At 40.7% G+C, this 15,919-nt stretch overlaps 2 protein-coding genes across 4 annotated transcripts; both read left to right on the forward strand.

The window, feature by feature from the left end:
- The first annotated feature begins 185 nt into the window (after positions 1 to 185).
- ctdspl2a (CTD (carboxy-terminal domain, RNA polymerase II, polypeptide A) small phosphatase like 2a) lies at positions 186 to 12,138 on the forward strand. 3 transcript variants are annotated; one of them, XM_061076749.1, is made up of 13 exons: positions 186 to 431; positions 2,163 to 2,374; positions 3,354 to 3,489; positions 3,653 to 3,799; positions 3,902 to 4,129; positions 8,353 to 8,449; positions 9,079 to 9,190; positions 9,289 to 9,375; positions 9,467 to 9,529; positions 9,617 to 9,696; positions 10,225 to 10,351; positions 10,439 to 10,534; positions 11,215 to 12,138. In XM_061076749.1, the coding sequence occupies exons 2-13, from the start codon at positions 2,186 to 2,188 to the stop codon at positions 11,278 to 11,280; spliced, it is 1,428 nt and encodes a 475-aa protein (XP_060932732.1). In that variant the 5' UTR covers positions 186 to 431; positions 2,163 to 2,185; the 3' UTR covers positions 11,281 to 12,138. The 3 variants fall into 3 exon arrangements, with proteins under 3 accessions (XP_060932732.1, XP_060932734.1, XP_060932733.1); XM_061076751.1 differs by having other exon boundaries at positions 8,356 to 8,449; XM_061076750.1 differs by lacking the exon at positions 186 to 431 and adding an exon at positions 666 to 985.
- A 1,760-nt stretch (positions 12,139 to 13,898) lies between these two features.
- On the forward strand, positions 13,899 to 15,919 carry si:ch73-330k17.3 (IGFBP domain-containing protein). The gene is made up of 4 exons (XM_061077169.1): positions 13,899 to 14,226; positions 15,242 to 15,329; positions 15,414 to 15,609; positions 15,720 to 15,919. The coding sequence occupies exons 1-4, from the start codon at positions 13,899 to 13,901 to the stop codon at positions 15,789 to 15,791; spliced, it is 684 nt and encodes a 227-aa protein (XP_060933152.1). The 3' UTR covers positions 15,792 to 15,919.

Raw genomic sequence — 15,919 nt, forward strand, 5'->3', positions numbered from 1 at the left:
TTTGCCACACTAATGTAAAAACTGAGATAGCGAGTTAGAAAAAAATGAACAGATCATGAAAAAACAGATCATACACTCCATGTAACATGGACTGCAGGTGCACCAGTGTGAAGGTGCAGTACCACCGCAGCGCCAGCAGGGCCCCGCTGTGCTAGTGAGCCTCGGTGCAGCTGCTCGCTCTAAAGCCATTTCCCTCCGCTCTCCGCCACGTTGGTTCCCTGACGCGCGGGTCGCATTCTCCTGCGTTGTGTTTGTGAAGAGGCGGGAAATGGCGTCAACGCACAGACACGGTTGATCTGTGAGCAGCCGCCGAGCCACACTCACCGCTGCCAGCGACACCCACGGCCCGACCTCCGCCCGCTGGGCCGCCACGGTCCCCGCCGAGAGCCCATCACGCTGCCGCAGGTCTCCGCGAGCTTTCCGGGTCATCGGTAAGCAACAAACAGCGTCAACATGTCAACAAAAAGAAAAGGGTTCGTCCTCCGCCGCTGCTACATAGCAGCTAACGTTAGCCTAGCGAAGGGGGCGTAGTCTAATGGCTGAACATAGTTATGGAGGCAAACAAAATAGCCACCGAGCGGGCTAGCTGTCATTTAGCTTTGTACCAACAATGGATTCGTGGGTGGTGTGCGTGTGAAACCCACGCATGTCCCGGAGGACAGGTGCGGGGACGGAAGTGAACCCTGTCACCGCTTTGCTTCTGCTGCCTTTGGCGTTTTGTGTTAGCCTGGAAGCTAACTACACTGTAGCTTCCTGCGCTAGCCACGGAACCCATTGACAGCAGCCGGTCCACGGGGCGATGGATCCGAGGTGACCGCTGACATGAGCGGACATTACGGCCACACACACATGGGAGCACGGCTACACACAATGGTAGACGCTGTGGTCCGTGACGGGTGATAGCAGCAGGTGGCTAATGCTAGCGCTAGCTGTTGTGAACGCAGCCTGTCCGATGTTACATAACGAGAGACAGCGGTGCCGTGAGGTAATCACATGTGGATTAAATACAGTTACCTTACAAATATGCAGCTTTATTGACCAAATGTGAAAACACCAGCTTCATTTGAACACATCTGATGTTCACACCTCAGAGTTACTGTGTTGATCACGTACACTGACAGGTGTGACTCATCTGCTCCGGACGTCAACTCCTGCTCTGAACTTTGTTGTGACAACCAAACATGAGAGGATTTTAATTGATTTGATCATCAGTTTCAGACAATCCACTGTGACGTGACTGAATGTATTGATGCATCAGTGAAGATATCACTGTGATTATTCACAGTCTGACAAGTAACGAGAGACTGGAGTTCAGAGGTGTTCCACATTGTTTGTTTGAGGTCATTTAAAACAATGCTAGTTATTTGTATAATTTCAATCTATTCTTATTTAAGTTGTATAGTCACATCTGAATCTCCAATAAATATATCTGTTACCGTGTCCGAGAGCTGTTCGGTCACTAAGATAATCTATTTTAATTAATTTCTGTCCTTATGTTGGTGGAATGGCTGTGAGTTATGCTTTTATTCAACAGAACTGTTTTTTGCCAAATATTACAAAGGAAATGTACATTTAAATTATAGCCTTTTAAAGATTATAACCAGGCAGTCAAACATAAACGCTTATATTCCAGCAAAAGCAGGAATGGTAACTTGTGGCATTGACGAATGTTTGGTATCAAACCGGTAAAATTATTTCTATTTGTGCTGTATCTTGCAGTTGTGCATTTATTTTGACCTGTCTGTGACTTAAAATACAGAAAGATTATTCATTGATCTTTGCTAAGTTTAATTGTGAATTTGACAATAAGTGGAAAATTTGAAAATTCTTACCTATGTTTGGCTCTGCTCGTTGTCATTTTTTTAGGGTACATAAAATACATAATAATAATAAAAATTATTTTATTTCATGACGCCCTTCTAAACAACCCATAATACATATATAAACACATATCTGTTGCAGTTCAATGCAACAACTCTGCCATAAATTCTACAAAGTCCATAATGATGATTTATTGTTGACATTGTGGCAATATGTAAACGTAATAAAAAAAGAACTGGAAACAACTGCTGTTTATTGAATGTTGTCATTCTGTATTGAATGTCTTGAATTATTTCCAATATTCAATCAACATTTGTCTTGATTTTCTTTTTCCTCCTCAGGTTTTTCTATGTGACGGTGGAGAATGATGAGGCTGAGAGTGCGTAAAGCTCCTCAGCAGCCAAACTTAGGGCGTCGAACCAACCCAACCCCGGCCAAACGGAAACACTGTGAAGTGGAGCCATCCTCGGTGAGAGGTCGAGGCAAAATGCAGAAGAATGAAACAGGCTTGTTCTCCACGATAAAGAAATTCATACGTGGAAATGCTGTCAAGGTGAGAACACATCTGGATCCACCGCTGCTCTTGTGCAATTTAGTTTGTACTCCTTTAAAGTGATCATACGCTGTAAGATTACACAGACACACACTCCCGGTTCGTAGACACAGAGCAGCTCTTCAGCCGTATTTTTTGCTGATAAAGTGAAAGTGTGACTCACATGAGTTGTGTTGTGAGACCCATGAACTTCAAACACAACCAACATTGTTTCCCACCAGGCTTTTTACAAGTTTCTGTGAACTTCTTCTGTATTCAGTTTGGCAGCTGTTGCACAAAATAATAATAAATTGTTAGCCACTTGTGCTTATTTCAATTATTTATTTTACTTATGTTAGTCAAACTTATGTCAACAGCACAAAGTCCAGAACATAATGAGAATTTATCTAAAAAGCTAAACTTTTTCCCACTGAAGAATTTGCACTCCTTTGTCTATAGGTCCTTTCAGACATGCACCTCAGTCCTTCTTGACAATTTAACCTCCCGGGTCACTTTTACACAAACTTCTTTCTAGATCTCACAAAGTGAATCCCATTTTTAGCCTGAATGTTTTTATTTAACCAGAAGGTCGGTGGTTTGATCCCAGTCTTTCAACGCTTCCGTCTTCCAGGTGCCAAAGTGTCCAAGTGGCAATATACTTAACCCCAAGTGTCATGTGCATGTTTTTGTGAGCAGACGTAGTTTGTAGACCAGATAATAGTCAAGAGTTTCTCCTTGTGAAAGATCGTGTTGTGTGTGACCCCGGTCTCATGTTGTATGAACTCACAATGACCCCCGATCACATGGCCGCAAACTGAGTAGTGATCAGACAACTTTGAAAGTTATGTCCTGTGACTTGTGACATCTAAAGAGAGCAATTTAGTGTGTTCTTGTTTCCTAACAATTGTTGTTTAGTGAATTATGACAGTTTCCCAGAGTTACGATGACATTTTCATGTCTTTTCCTTCTTTTTTTTGTCCATCCCTTTTTCCTCCCACAGGTTGAGCAGGACATCCCCGCCAAGAGGAGTCGTATCGATTGTAGTGCTGATAGCAATCTCATCACTTCAACACCACAGACTAGAGGCCTTTCCAATAAAACCGTCTCCAGAGTTTGCCGGAAAACTCCAACTAAAGGTAAGTCAGTCCGAGTAGGAAGTGTGATTTGGTTCAGCTTGACTGCAGGTTCACAAGTTGAATGGTTACAAAAAAAAGTCACCATATACAGAAAATTATACCTTTGTTCTTGGGGTTAATATTGAAGAATTGTCTTTATTTGTTTTATTTAATTATTTTTCAGACACAATGACGTGCAGCAGTAAACCCATTAAACCAAATGGTAAACTAGAGGCCCCTGTTGAGCCAGCAAGCAGCCCAACACGCACCACCCTGCTGGGAACCATCTTCTCTCCCGTCTTCAACTTTTTCTCACCAGCGACGAAAACCGGTAAAGCAAAAATAATCCTCAGATACGTGTCCCAAACCATATAGTTTCGGAAAGATTACAACTATAAGGACTGCTCTTTCCTTTTGTGTTCCCTCTTTTAAGCCACTCCTGGTTCAGACTCTCCTGGCCAAGCGATAGAGGCAGAGGAGATAATGAAACAACTGGACATTGAGCAGGCAGAAGAAATGCCCAGCAGCACTCTCACGTCCACAGAGGCCATCACGACGTGTCCCACCGACCCCGTGATGCCGCCGAGGCTTCAGATCTCCTCTGACTCAACCATAGAACAAGCGGAGATTGTCACTGAAACCGACATGCCCCCGTTAACAGGTAGGACCGCTCTAACATCAGTGTTTCCCCTACCATTCTATTAGGGGGGCGCTGCGCCCCCCCAACGGCACCTCCCGCCCCCCCTAGAAGGTCAAGTTAATTATTTATTTTATTTTTTATTTTTTAATATGGCGCCAGATCTCTACATAAATCATTTTAAGGTTACATTTCCTATAAAACAGGTCTATAGCTTGCATTTCTGTCTCGACATGGTCGCGCGGTTAGAGTTCTCCTCTGCTCTCTGTATCACGCACGGCGGAGTTCCATCCAGATGCGCGCACACACAGGTGAGCAACCTCCCACCAGCGGACAGAGAGCATCCATCTGAAAACATGTCGCATGAACCACCTGAGAAGAAGTTAAAAATATCCACGTTTTTTAAACGCTCCCAGGTGGAAGATGGTAACAGCCACTCTCCTGCGAGTAGCAGCCGGAGCAGCTCTCCTGCTCCGGGTCCAAATTCAGAGAAGAGCCTGAGTGCTGCACGTCCTGCCCCAGACAAGAATCTGCTCAGTCACCACCGGATGACAGGTTCTGACCCAGCTTGGCTGTCAGAGGGGAAATACTCCCCCTGGTTGTACAAGACTGATCTTGATAACTTAAGTATTACACCGGACGCCGAAGCGCCGCGCCGCGCAATTCTCCAGCGCGCAGGCGCCTGGCTGTTCTCACGGGAAGCACATTTCTCAGCCCGCGATTCTGCTTTCTCCGCTTGTTGTATTTAACCGTGAACGCACCTCGCCTCGCAACCTCAGCCTGAACCATTATTAACTGATTATTAACCCCGCTGCGTCCCTTCCATCTATCACTGTTTAATCTATTTTCATCGGACCATTGTTCAAAACCGGCAAATCTGACGTGAAAAGATTTTATTTATAGACGGAAGTTTCAAAACGGTAACTTAACACAAACTAGGGTTATGGCGAAGTGCTCTATTCTAACTAGTCCTGTTTGATTGCCATGGTAACAGTGATTTCAGGTGGTAGAGAAGTCGTTATGGGAAGATTGCTAGTAGGATCTCGACTTTAGTCTTCTTTCACTTTAAGCGCATGCTCCATGACGTCTTTACAGCGATTTCAACCACTCCACTGCAGCGTTTCCGTGTTTTCCTGAAAGGGCTTCGTGTAGACGAGATAAACATAAGTACCGGATCCAAAAATTATTCCGGATTCCGGCAATCCAGGTTACTTATGGAAGTCAGTAAATACATACATTACATACATACATATATACATGCATGCATAAATAAATAGATAGATAGATAAATTACAGTTCATAGAGAATGAATAGGGGATTATTTCAGTTTTCTTTTTGGTTTTAGGCAGTGGTGGGAAGTAACAAAGTAGAAATACTTTGTTACTGTACTTAAGTAGATTTTTCACATATCTGTACTTTACTTGAGTATTTATTTTCCTGACGACTTTTAACTTTTACTCCCTACATTTGAGCACAAATAGCTGTACTTAGTACTTCTTACATAACTGGCTTGTTACTTGAGCAGCGGAGGTTGGCGGAACGTGCAGCTTTACACACGGCGCAACTCTCTCTCGCTCTCTCGCTCCTGCAGGAGCTCGGTTCAGTCTTTATTATTAGGGCCCAGGCACTGACAGACATGTGGCCCTATTGAAATTGTAAGGATTATTATTCAGGCAAATTAATTGGCTTTTTGAGGGCTTTTATTAGGTGACTTTACATAATTTTTTGAAGGTATTCCTTTTTCGATTCACATTCGTTTTCCCTTTCCTGCTTTGTGTCAACATCTGCACATAAATACATAGCTCGAAGCAGCAAGTGGTTCACTTTTCTTAAAGAAAATATTGGAAGAGGTGGTTTAAACAAAAACTGTTGGCAAATAGACTATCATTGGTTGGCCGTGTCTACTTAGTCTTACACGTCCACGTAAACAAAACAAACAGATTTAAAACAAGTCGAGATGGAAAAACAAACAACACAACCAATTATATAAGCAAACGCAAAAACAACTTTCAGCCAACACAACCAAAAACAAACACTGTGTCATGGACTACTACTACTGCATATTCACGCACACAATACATTTTTTTAATGGACCTCCCAAATGGAACCCTGGGTAATCAGGCCCAGTTTTCCACTCACTATAATGCCAATATAATTTTTGCAAAGATATTATATATCTATATATTGCCAATTCCAATCCTTAGATGCCCTTTGTGCTGACTCAACACAACTTAGAAGCTGTTGAGTCTTATATATGTATTGTACAAACTGGCTAATGTGTAAAACTTCAGGCAGGGTTGTGTCTTCACTTTGTCGTCCCTACAGGCAAGATACCCTACAGGTGTATTGTCACCCTGCTGGAAACAAATGCAAACACAACCCCAGGCCCATTCAGTGAAGATAGTCTAATGATAAAAAAACAGGCTTACCTGTAGATGTGTGGACAAGCTGGCGGGCAGGTAAACATCCAGGCAGTTAAAATGCAAAATACAGCTAATAGACACAAAATGTTAATTTGGTCTATTAGTGTTCTTAGGTAGAATCAAGAGGCACTTGTTTATTCTGTTGTGTTGATTCTTTGTTGTCGCTAGAAGTTCAGATGCACTTGTCCAATACTATTTTAACCTCAGCATCTCGGGTTCAAAATTTGTAAAATTATACATTATATATATAGTGTATATATTAAGTACATTTCAACACCAGATACTTTTGACACTTAAGTACATTTAATATGAGCAACTCTAAGACTTTAACTCAAGTCATTTTCTGACGGGTGACTTTTACTTTAACCGGAGTCACTTTCAAGTAAGATATCTGTACTTTTACTCAAGTATGGCTTTCAAGTACTTTATACACCACTGTTTTTAAGAATGTTATGTCGCATACGTAGACAGCATAAACAGGCAGTTGTGAGGGGAAACCAGACCCGGCCATTTATAGTCTCCCTGCCAGTCCTACAGAAGGGACAACCTGGACAAACACATGACGTCTGAGCATCACAGATTAGCCTGTCAGCGCCGAAATCCAATGTACAGTTCAAAATCATTAAAAGAAACACATTATCATCATGATTCCTTTAAGTTTTTGTGTCCGTGTTTGTCCCCCCCCCAAAAGCTGTAAACCTAGGGGAAACACTGAACATTACATCAAACTTTGTTCTTGTAAGCTGGGAAACTTCCTTGACATGAGCATGTGCAGAGGCCGCTTATGTGATGGATAATTCATGTATCAGGCACCATCATGACGTGTTCTTACAAGGTTATTTCATGTTTTATTTTCACTGCCAGCAGTTCAAACCTGTGTCAAATGCAAACGGCTGACAGTTCTCATTACTTCCACCAGGGCGGCTCTGTCATTGCCATGTGTCTGTTTGTCTGTAAGCAGGATTATTCAAACACTACTGAAATGATTTTCATGAAAATACATGAAGCGAGAAGGAACCCACTACATTTTAGATCAGATACGGATCTGGGGGACAGGTCCAGGAATTCTCTTTCTGTAAAATGGCAAAATAGGATAATCACAAACAAGCAGACAAATCAGTGGCGCACCTTCGCCTCCCGTTTATTTCCAATCTGTCCAATGGAGGAGGTGAACTTTGACCCACGATATTCATTCATTTGTGTATGACTGTGCCCATAAACGTATGCAACCCACCCCCCACCCCCTCGTGCCCTTGTAGTTATAAATGAGGTGGACAAATTAATAGAGACCAGTCAGTCAAGTCAATTTGACAGATGTTAACATAGTTGTAACTTCCGCTTTATGCTCAACGATGGAACGTCTGTGTTCTTTTCCAAAAGTAAGAAATAACTATAAATAATAAATATGATCATTTACTAATACGACCTCAGAATTAAGTTTTTTAGAACACCAACCTGTGTGGTTCACTCCAGGCGTTAGATGAGGGCAGGGAACTCAGTGGACTCAACACAGTAGAAGTCTTTACACATCATAGATCAAGGCTAAGGTGTTGAAAAATGACTTGTAGAAGAGATGGTTTGTGAGTTTGATGGATGAAACCAAGTCACGATGATGAAAGTATCCAAAGTGCTTCACTGGAAGATTAAGGTGAAAAAGGAGGATGCAATGTTTAATAGTTACTGCTGTTGTAGATCATATTTGTCTGAGTGATAGAGAAATAAAGCCTCAGGAACACGCTTCATGTTTTCAGAGGGACTGATGAAAGCTACACTCAACGAGAGATTATTACTGACATCTGAACTAATTCTTCCTTCTCTTGTCAGCAGCTCCTGGTTGTATGCCAGGCGTCTGTTACCCACACGCGTTACCCTCAGCTCCTCCTGAAACTACATACGATGAGGACTGGGAAGTGTTTGACCCGTAAGTAGAGCAACTAATTTTAAACCAGCACATGATGATCATAACCAGTAATTTATGAAAAACAATACAAATTTGCTGTTAAGTCAAAATCTAATGGAGACAGTTTGGTTTAATCTTTATACTCAGGCTTCTGAACGCATACTGATCACACCTTTTGAAAAAATTCAAAATTTTACCACTGGATGGCAGCAGAACCTTGACCTCTTTTCTTTTTCCCCACAGTTGATTGACTCATCTAAGAAGATAATGTTATGATATGATGATATAATCTATCATAAGATGATGTTATGATAAATTATGTTATAATGATAATAAGATCTTTTCAAACCTTTTCAAAAGTATTAAAATCATATCTAAATTGAGTATTTAATTACCCGCCCTTATTGTTCACATTTGAGCCGGATGACCAACACAATTTTAAACTGACTTAAATGTCAAAGTCAATATAATTGTCAATTCCGCTATGTACAGGACATAGAGGTGATTGAAATGCCTTTTCTCTCTGATCCCCGGTGTTAACACAGTACCACATAGTCAGCAGTCAAAAGGCACAGGGTGGATAGAATTTAGTGAAAGTGTTTCTTTTTTCTGATATTCTTTTTTACACTCTTTGTTTCCTCTGACTCCAGGTATTTCTTCATCAAGCATGTGCCTCCGCTGACAGAAGAGCAGTTAACACGCAAGCCAGCGTTACCTCTAAAAACTCGCAGCACGCCCGAGTTCTCTCTCGTCTTAGATCTGGTAAGAACCGACAGCACTGACAGGTTTCCTGTGCTGTATCATGTTATTTCATATAAACTGAATTTAATGTGTTTTTCATACTGTTTTTCTTCTGTCAGGATGAAACTCTGGTTCACTGTAGTTTGAATGAGCTCGAAGACGCAGCACTGACTTTCCCTGTGCTCTTTCAAGATGTCATATACCAGGTACTAACTGTTTCAGGTAAATCTCCAATGGAAAAGTTTCTATTTTCTTGCAGCTCTGATTCAATTTCGTTTGTTCTTTTTGAATCTGAAGGTGTATGTTCGGTTGAGACCCTTTTTCCGGGAATTTCTTGAGCGCATGTCTCAAAAGTACGAGGTGAGGTGTCCCCTTGTTACAGTTTTTCTTCAGTCTGACCAAGTTTACTTATTACACATTTATTGATGCTGTCTGTTCAAATTTCAGATTATTCTCTTCACGGCTTCAAAGAAAGTCTACGCGGACAAGTTGCTGAACATCCTGGATCCCAAGAAACAGTTGGTCAGGTGAGTGAAATCACAAGACTCTGAAGTGGCTTGTGTTGCATATGATTTTGTTGTTCATCCTGTCCGTTGTCTGTCTTAAAAACACAACTTTCAGTTTCCTAAAAATTACTAAACAAATCTTAAGTTTTGTTAAGAAGTTGTCAAATATTTTATTTTTCCTGACATGTTTTAAATATTCTTTATGTGCAAGCTTAGCAAAAAGAGGCTGAAAAATATCCAGTATTATTGATTCGTTGATTAAATAGATTCTTAATAAATAGATTGGTCCTTCCATCATGTCTTCATAATTTCCTGCTGCTTATTCAGCTATAGGCCATGTTTTTAATGATACATCATTATTATTTTTATATATTCTTTGTTGTTTTGTACATTTATTTAAATTCAGTTTAGTCCACTATTTGTCAGCCTCATTCCCTGAATCACAGAGGGTCTAGTTCTGTTGTTTATGTTTGTTTGGGTAAATCTAATATAACAAGCTGTATTATTATAATTTTTTAACGTCTTCTTTCTCTTTCTCTTCCTCTTCAGACATCGGCTATTTCGTGAGCACTGTGTATGTGTTCAAGGAAATTATATTAAAGACCTAAACATTCTCGGACGGGATCTTTCCAAGACGATAATAATCGACAACTCACCCCAAGCCTTTGCTTATCAGGTAAACCCGCCAAGGAAATCTTTTTTCCTCCTTCTCGCAGTGTGTGGTTTTTGAGTCACAGTGATCGAACACATTTGTGTTTTTTAGCTTTCCAATGGAATCCCTATAGAGAGCTGGTTTGTGGATAGAAATGACAATGAACTTCTAAAGCTTGTTCCGTTCCTGGAGAAGCTTGTGGAGCTGGTAAGTGTTTTCAGTTTCAACATTTTGTCTTTTGTCCAGTTAGATTAGCAGCTTACCTTCCTCTGAGGTGGATGAATCGTCCACATCCCCGGCTGATGTGAGAAAAACATCCTTGCTGATCAGCGATTTTAATTTGTAGGTCATGAAGTTATCATGTCTAGGTTCCAAAGTCTCTATGATTAAAACATTACAAATCAATACTTTATTTTTCCTGTGAAGTGAATCAAACTATATTTCTCTCTATATGAATAGTTGGTGAACGTCACAAATCCTCTTAAATTATTTGTACATTCGACTTAAAAACTAAATCTGTCGTTCAAGTGTTTCTTTCCTGTCAAGTTGTGACATCATTTGCGTGAACCAACATCTTTCACAGTTGACATTTTACTTCCACGGGTCATCGGCAACTCACCCAAGTTTAAAGTAAATTGGATGAAGATGGAGTTGTTTCGAAAATTAATAGACAGACAGACCAAACACTTTTCTGGATTTATCTGTAACCGTGATTTTTCACTTTGAAAGCAAGTGCAGTCTGAAGTTTCTGCCCAGTGGGGGGGGGGGTAAATATATAAACAAAATATTATGAACCCACCTGAGTATACTGCCAAGATACATGAGGCTGAATCAAAAAGTCAGTTTCCTTATCAAATGATTTCAACTGTTCTCTCACTCTGTCACAGAACCAAGACGTTAGGCCGCACATTCGAGAGCAGTTTCGTTTGCACCACCTCCTTCCTCCAGACTGAGGACCTCGTGTTCCTCGTTCAGTTCCAGATTGTATCAACTAAGGGGAAAAAAACAGACTCCTTGAAGGATATATTTGAAGGACTTTTGTTCGAAAAGAATTCATAACCATTGTGATCATTATTTTTTAAAAACCATGCAAAAAAATTGGCCGCTATGTTGGAGTCAAAAAGTTTCTGGATGTTTTTATACGTACGCAGTCGAACGCGCCTCAGAACAAAGCGACCTGCTTGCGGCGGTGAGTTCTTCCCTTTTCACTCGCTTCTTTTTAGTGTGACCATGAAGAGGGCGGCCTCCTCTAAGGTGTTTTGTCTCTTCGGAACATTTTGGACAAAAAACTGAATGTCATGCAGTGTTGGATTTTACGGACTTTGTTGGTTTCAGCCTGACCTTGACCGGCCAGTCAAACCTGTATAATATTCACTCTATTGAATTGTAAATATATGTACATATATACCTTTTTTTTTTCTTCAAGGTTTTTAAGTCGTTTTATTTTCACTTTCACAGATTTTAGTATGTTTACTTTGATCGGGTTTCTTTTTTAAAACCAACCAACTGTTAGTGTGTTTTGTTTGAAGTTGTTGATAAACTGCTGCTTCTCTGTTTGTATGCCTGCGTTTCTCCTGTGATGCTTTACTCCATTACATGCAGTCGTCTGTATTAAGGTGCAGTTTTAAAAAAAAAAAGAATTATCTTTGGAAGGACAATGTTTCTGAAAAGATATTTTAATGTATTTTAAGCTTGAAGAGGGTCTCAACTGAATACAAAGCCATAACGGCGGAACAATACTTTTTTGGAGGGAGATTTGTATCTGAGAGTCCATCTCCGATCTCAATACGTCCTCTTTGATGACGGGAGGTGAGGGGTTGGGGCTAAGGGGAAGGGGGGGTTCAGGCATCTTGCACTTTGACATCCAGCCCTTTGTAAGTTGATGTTAAAAAAAAAAAAAAAAATCTCGTCACTTTTTCTATGGGGGTGTGCATCACCTCGATTTGGTTTGTGGGAGAAAAAAAAAAAGATGAAATTGTAGCACCAGCAAATCGCCGACATGTTTGCTTCGAGATCTTGTTTTCCAAGACGTCTTGTATGTGGGATTCTTTATGATGTAGGAGTCACAAGTTTTCTTGACTATTGAATGATCACTCCTGTTGTATTCAGTGTTACTCAATGGTTTCCTTCGAAATAAATACATTTTTATACGACTGAGCTTCCTGCTGATAATTTAATCGCACAACTTCGGGTATGTAATAATTATTCTTGTATAGCAAAGCATTTACATGAGAAGTGGACTGAGCTTGACCTTCCCTCTGGACCCTGGCATCACAATCTCAGTTGTAAGGTCGCTCATATGTTTTGAGTTTGAGCTTTTGACCATTGTCACATGTTCTTCACCAATTTGTCTGGTAGCTTGAAACTTTAGACATTTTAACTTCACTTCCACATGATCACTTGATAATTTACTTACATCTTAAAGATAAAAAAAAAACCTCACCTTGATTAGATTTTAATGACCTTGTCAACATACAAGAGACAAATCTTCGAGGAGTAAACAGAAGTAATAACCCAGATTGCAGTGTCTGCTGCGTCTTAAAAGGTGATTAGTTTTCCTCGTTTGTGCTGCAGGAGTTTGAGTTGCTACAATCAGAGCTAATAGCTTTGTCTTAAAATGGTAAATTTGGTGGTAAAAATGCGATATCTTGGGCAAATATTGTTTGTTATTGGTAAATTGTCTAATCTCTTTAATGCCGCTTATCTGAGTCCAGGTCACATTCATTGAATACATGTTATTACTAAGAAGTAGGCCTATTGTTACAGAAAGAGCATCTCATACTTCCATATTATATATATACAAACTGAACAGTAGAAGCTGTGCCTTTCTACACAAAATCATATCAGAGCAATCAACAAATTCAATCATGTTTCAGAATTTTTAAAAGGCCAATTGTATTATTATTATTATTATAACAATAATGGGTCAGAGGCCTGCAGCATCTTTTAACCTTAAAACATTGTTTATCTGCTGTGCTAAATAAAAAAAAAATGTCAAACTGATAATTGAAATACTATATTATTCAAGAAAACCAGGATGGTCAGTAATTAGTCAGTTATGCTTCCACACTGTTACTGAACAAAATAAATTGTTTGCGGAAAGGAAGGCAGATTATATTGAACTTGACAGACGTCCAGTAACAGTGGCCGTCTTTTATTGTTACCTCCACACGCTGCCAGCTTTCATTGAGAGATAGGAAGCTTGAGACGATAACCTATCGAAGTCTACATCCCATTGTTCTTTGAAGAAATAGGTCATTGCCAGAATGTCAGTGTGCACTGAACTGGCCCCTCCAGAGGTCACTTGACTCCACACACAAAGGGGTCCAGTCTTCATCACTTATTTCAAAACAAATCACAGTCTTGATAGTGTGAAGATAAGACGTGGGGATAATTAACTGTGTATTTAGACTAAATCCACCCAGTGAAACCCCCCCTGCCCTCATCCATTGGCTGCTGGTGGGGGGTGGAGGTTGGTGGATCGTAAACTATGATGCTTCTCTGGGTGCTGACGTTTATAAAAGGTGCAGACGGGTGCTGCCACCTCAGGATAACTTCAGGTCTGCTGAGGATGTGGATGCTCTTCTTGCTGGGTGCCCTGCTGGGAGCGTTGGGATCAGAGGAGACGCCCTCTGGGGCCACTCAGCAGCTTCAGGCCCTTCACTGCCCGCCCTGTGAGAGGATACACTGCTCCACCCGGCGGGCACTGAGGCTCCAGTGTAAAGGTGGTGTCACCACGGGTGTGTGCGGCTGCTGCCCCGTGTGTGCCAGGACAGAGGGCGAGACCTGTGGGGGGACGTGGGACTATCTGGGCAAGTGTGATGAGGGACTGGTGTGTGTTTACCAGGACGCAGCAGCTGACAAAGCAGAGGAAGAGAGCAGAGGCCTCTGTCGAACAGGTGAGATTATTATCAGTATTAACCTCTATTACTATCAAGCTTCTTGGATTAATAATTGTCACTGTTTTAATTCGTCGTAGTGAAGCATTTTTAATGCATTAAAGACGATGTTTTTATAAAGAGATTAAGCATTGGCTCAATTTAGCATCATAAAAAATGTATATATAACCAAAATGTTCAGTAAGTTTTAAATGCAAATCTGAAAATGTAAAAGAATGTAAAAGTATGTAAAGAATGTAAAAATGCAATAAGGAAAAAATGCAAAAATAAAAAAGTATGCAAAATGTATAGGTAAAAATAAAATATGTACAAGTATAAAATAATGTTAAAATATACAAGTTCGTGAATGTAGTGTATGAAAAAATCCAAAAGTATCTAAAAGTGCATATAAATATTAAAGTCTGAATTATGTAGCAGAATTGTCTGTTATTTGTTTTTTATTATATTGTTAAATTATTATTAATTAAAATATAATATGTGTTGTAATTTGTTGAAGATGAGTGAGGGGAAGTTTATTTTAATCATTTAAATACAATTTTAATTTAAGTTGATTTAAGCTACAGCAACACATTTTTAAACCTAGATTGATATGAGCTGCAGCGTCACTGGTATAGCTGTAAAATAAATCTGGTAAAGTGAAAAGACCGTAAAGGGGTTAAACAATAAAGTGGCGGAAAAGGAAATATTCAAACTGTATTTAAACCTAGTACAGTAAATGTACTGAGTTATATTTGTCTGTGTAGTGGGAACGCTGCCAGTGTAGTAAACCTTGTTTATGAGGTGTGAGCACTGATAGTGTGGTCAAGGCTTCCTTTGAATCAAAGGTTCCTGCTCACAGTTAAGCCGTCATTACGCATCTTATCTCTCCTCGGTGAAGAGTTGTCACCGTTATTGATACAGTATCCGATTCAGATGATTCAAGGTTTTCACACTTTGTTGTTGCTCAGGAAAAGATGTCAATACAGATCCTCATGAAGTGCACAACTCACTTCTCATGTGTTTTTTTTGTGCGCAGTGATTGAACCATTGGATCCAGAGACGTGTCACCCAGAGTGCACCAAGGAATTCTGTCAGGCCCATCCGTCTGACATCTGCTCTGCCAGGTGACTGAAGGACTGAACTCAACAAACCCTTCATTTGTTTTGTTTTCTCAAGGTTAACAGAATTCTGACTCTGCTGCTCTGTAGATCCGTGTCTCTGGAGAAAAGCTCGTGCCAGGGCTCTTGCCAACACACCTCCTGTTCAAGCTGTCTGCTGCTGAAGCCCCCAACGTGTCCTCAGACCTGCGGCCCCTCGGATTCCACCTGTCTGCACCGCTTTGGGAAGTGTGTGCACCATCACCTGAAGGCAGCTCACAGTCCCGTGTGCCACAGCGACCTGCAGGTAGGTGGGAGAGAAGCAGGAGCGAGCTACATCCTCATCAAATAAAGAACTGGTATTTCTACAGCCTTGAAACCGCTCCTCCATTGATCCAGCTCTGTTTCTCTCTGTAGAATAATCCTGAGGGGAATTTTGTGTGTTTTGTCCCGGCCTGTGTGAACACACCAAGTCAACCCGATGCGTGAGAAGAAGAAATCCACAGAAGATCTTCAAACAGAAGATCTTCACCAGCTTATGTAGCACGGTGAAAAAAGGCAGCTATCTGTGAACTTTGTATATTTCATTTTATGTAAACCTGAGTGTAATCCTGTGA

The sequence above is a fragment of the Limanda limanda genome, chromosome 8 (genome assembly GCF_963576545.1).
Source record: "Limanda limanda chromosome 8, fLimLim1.1, whole genome shotgun sequence".
Lineage (NCBI taxonomy): Eukaryota > Metazoa > Chordata > Actinopteri > Pleuronectiformes > Pleuronectidae > Limanda > Limanda limanda.

Coding starts and splice junctions, on each gene's coding strand:
- ctdspl2a (XM_061076749.1), top strand. CDS start 2,186: ATGATGAGGCTGAGAGTGCGTAAAGCTCCTCAGCAGCCAAACTTAGGG. Junction 9,191..9,288: donor TCTCTCTCGTCTTAGATCTG/GTAAGAACCGAC, acceptor TTCTTCTGTCAG/GATGAAACTCTGGTTCACTG. Junction 10,535..11,214: donor TGGAGAAGCTTGTGGAGCTG/GTAAGTGTTTTC, acceptor ACTCTGTCACAG/AACCAAGACGTTAGGCCGCA.
- si:ch73-330k17.3 (XM_061077169.1), top strand. CDS start 13,899: ATGTGGATGCTCTTCTTGCTGGGTGCCCTGCTGGGAGCGTTGGGATCA. Junction 15,330..15,413: donor TCTGACATCTGCTCTGCCAG/GTGACTGAAGGA, acceptor GCTGCTCTGTAG/ATCCGTGTCTCTGGAGAAAA. Junction 15,610..15,719: donor TGTGCCACAGCGACCTGCAG/GTAGGTGGGAGA, acceptor TTCTCTCTGTAG/AATAATCCTGAGGGGAATTT.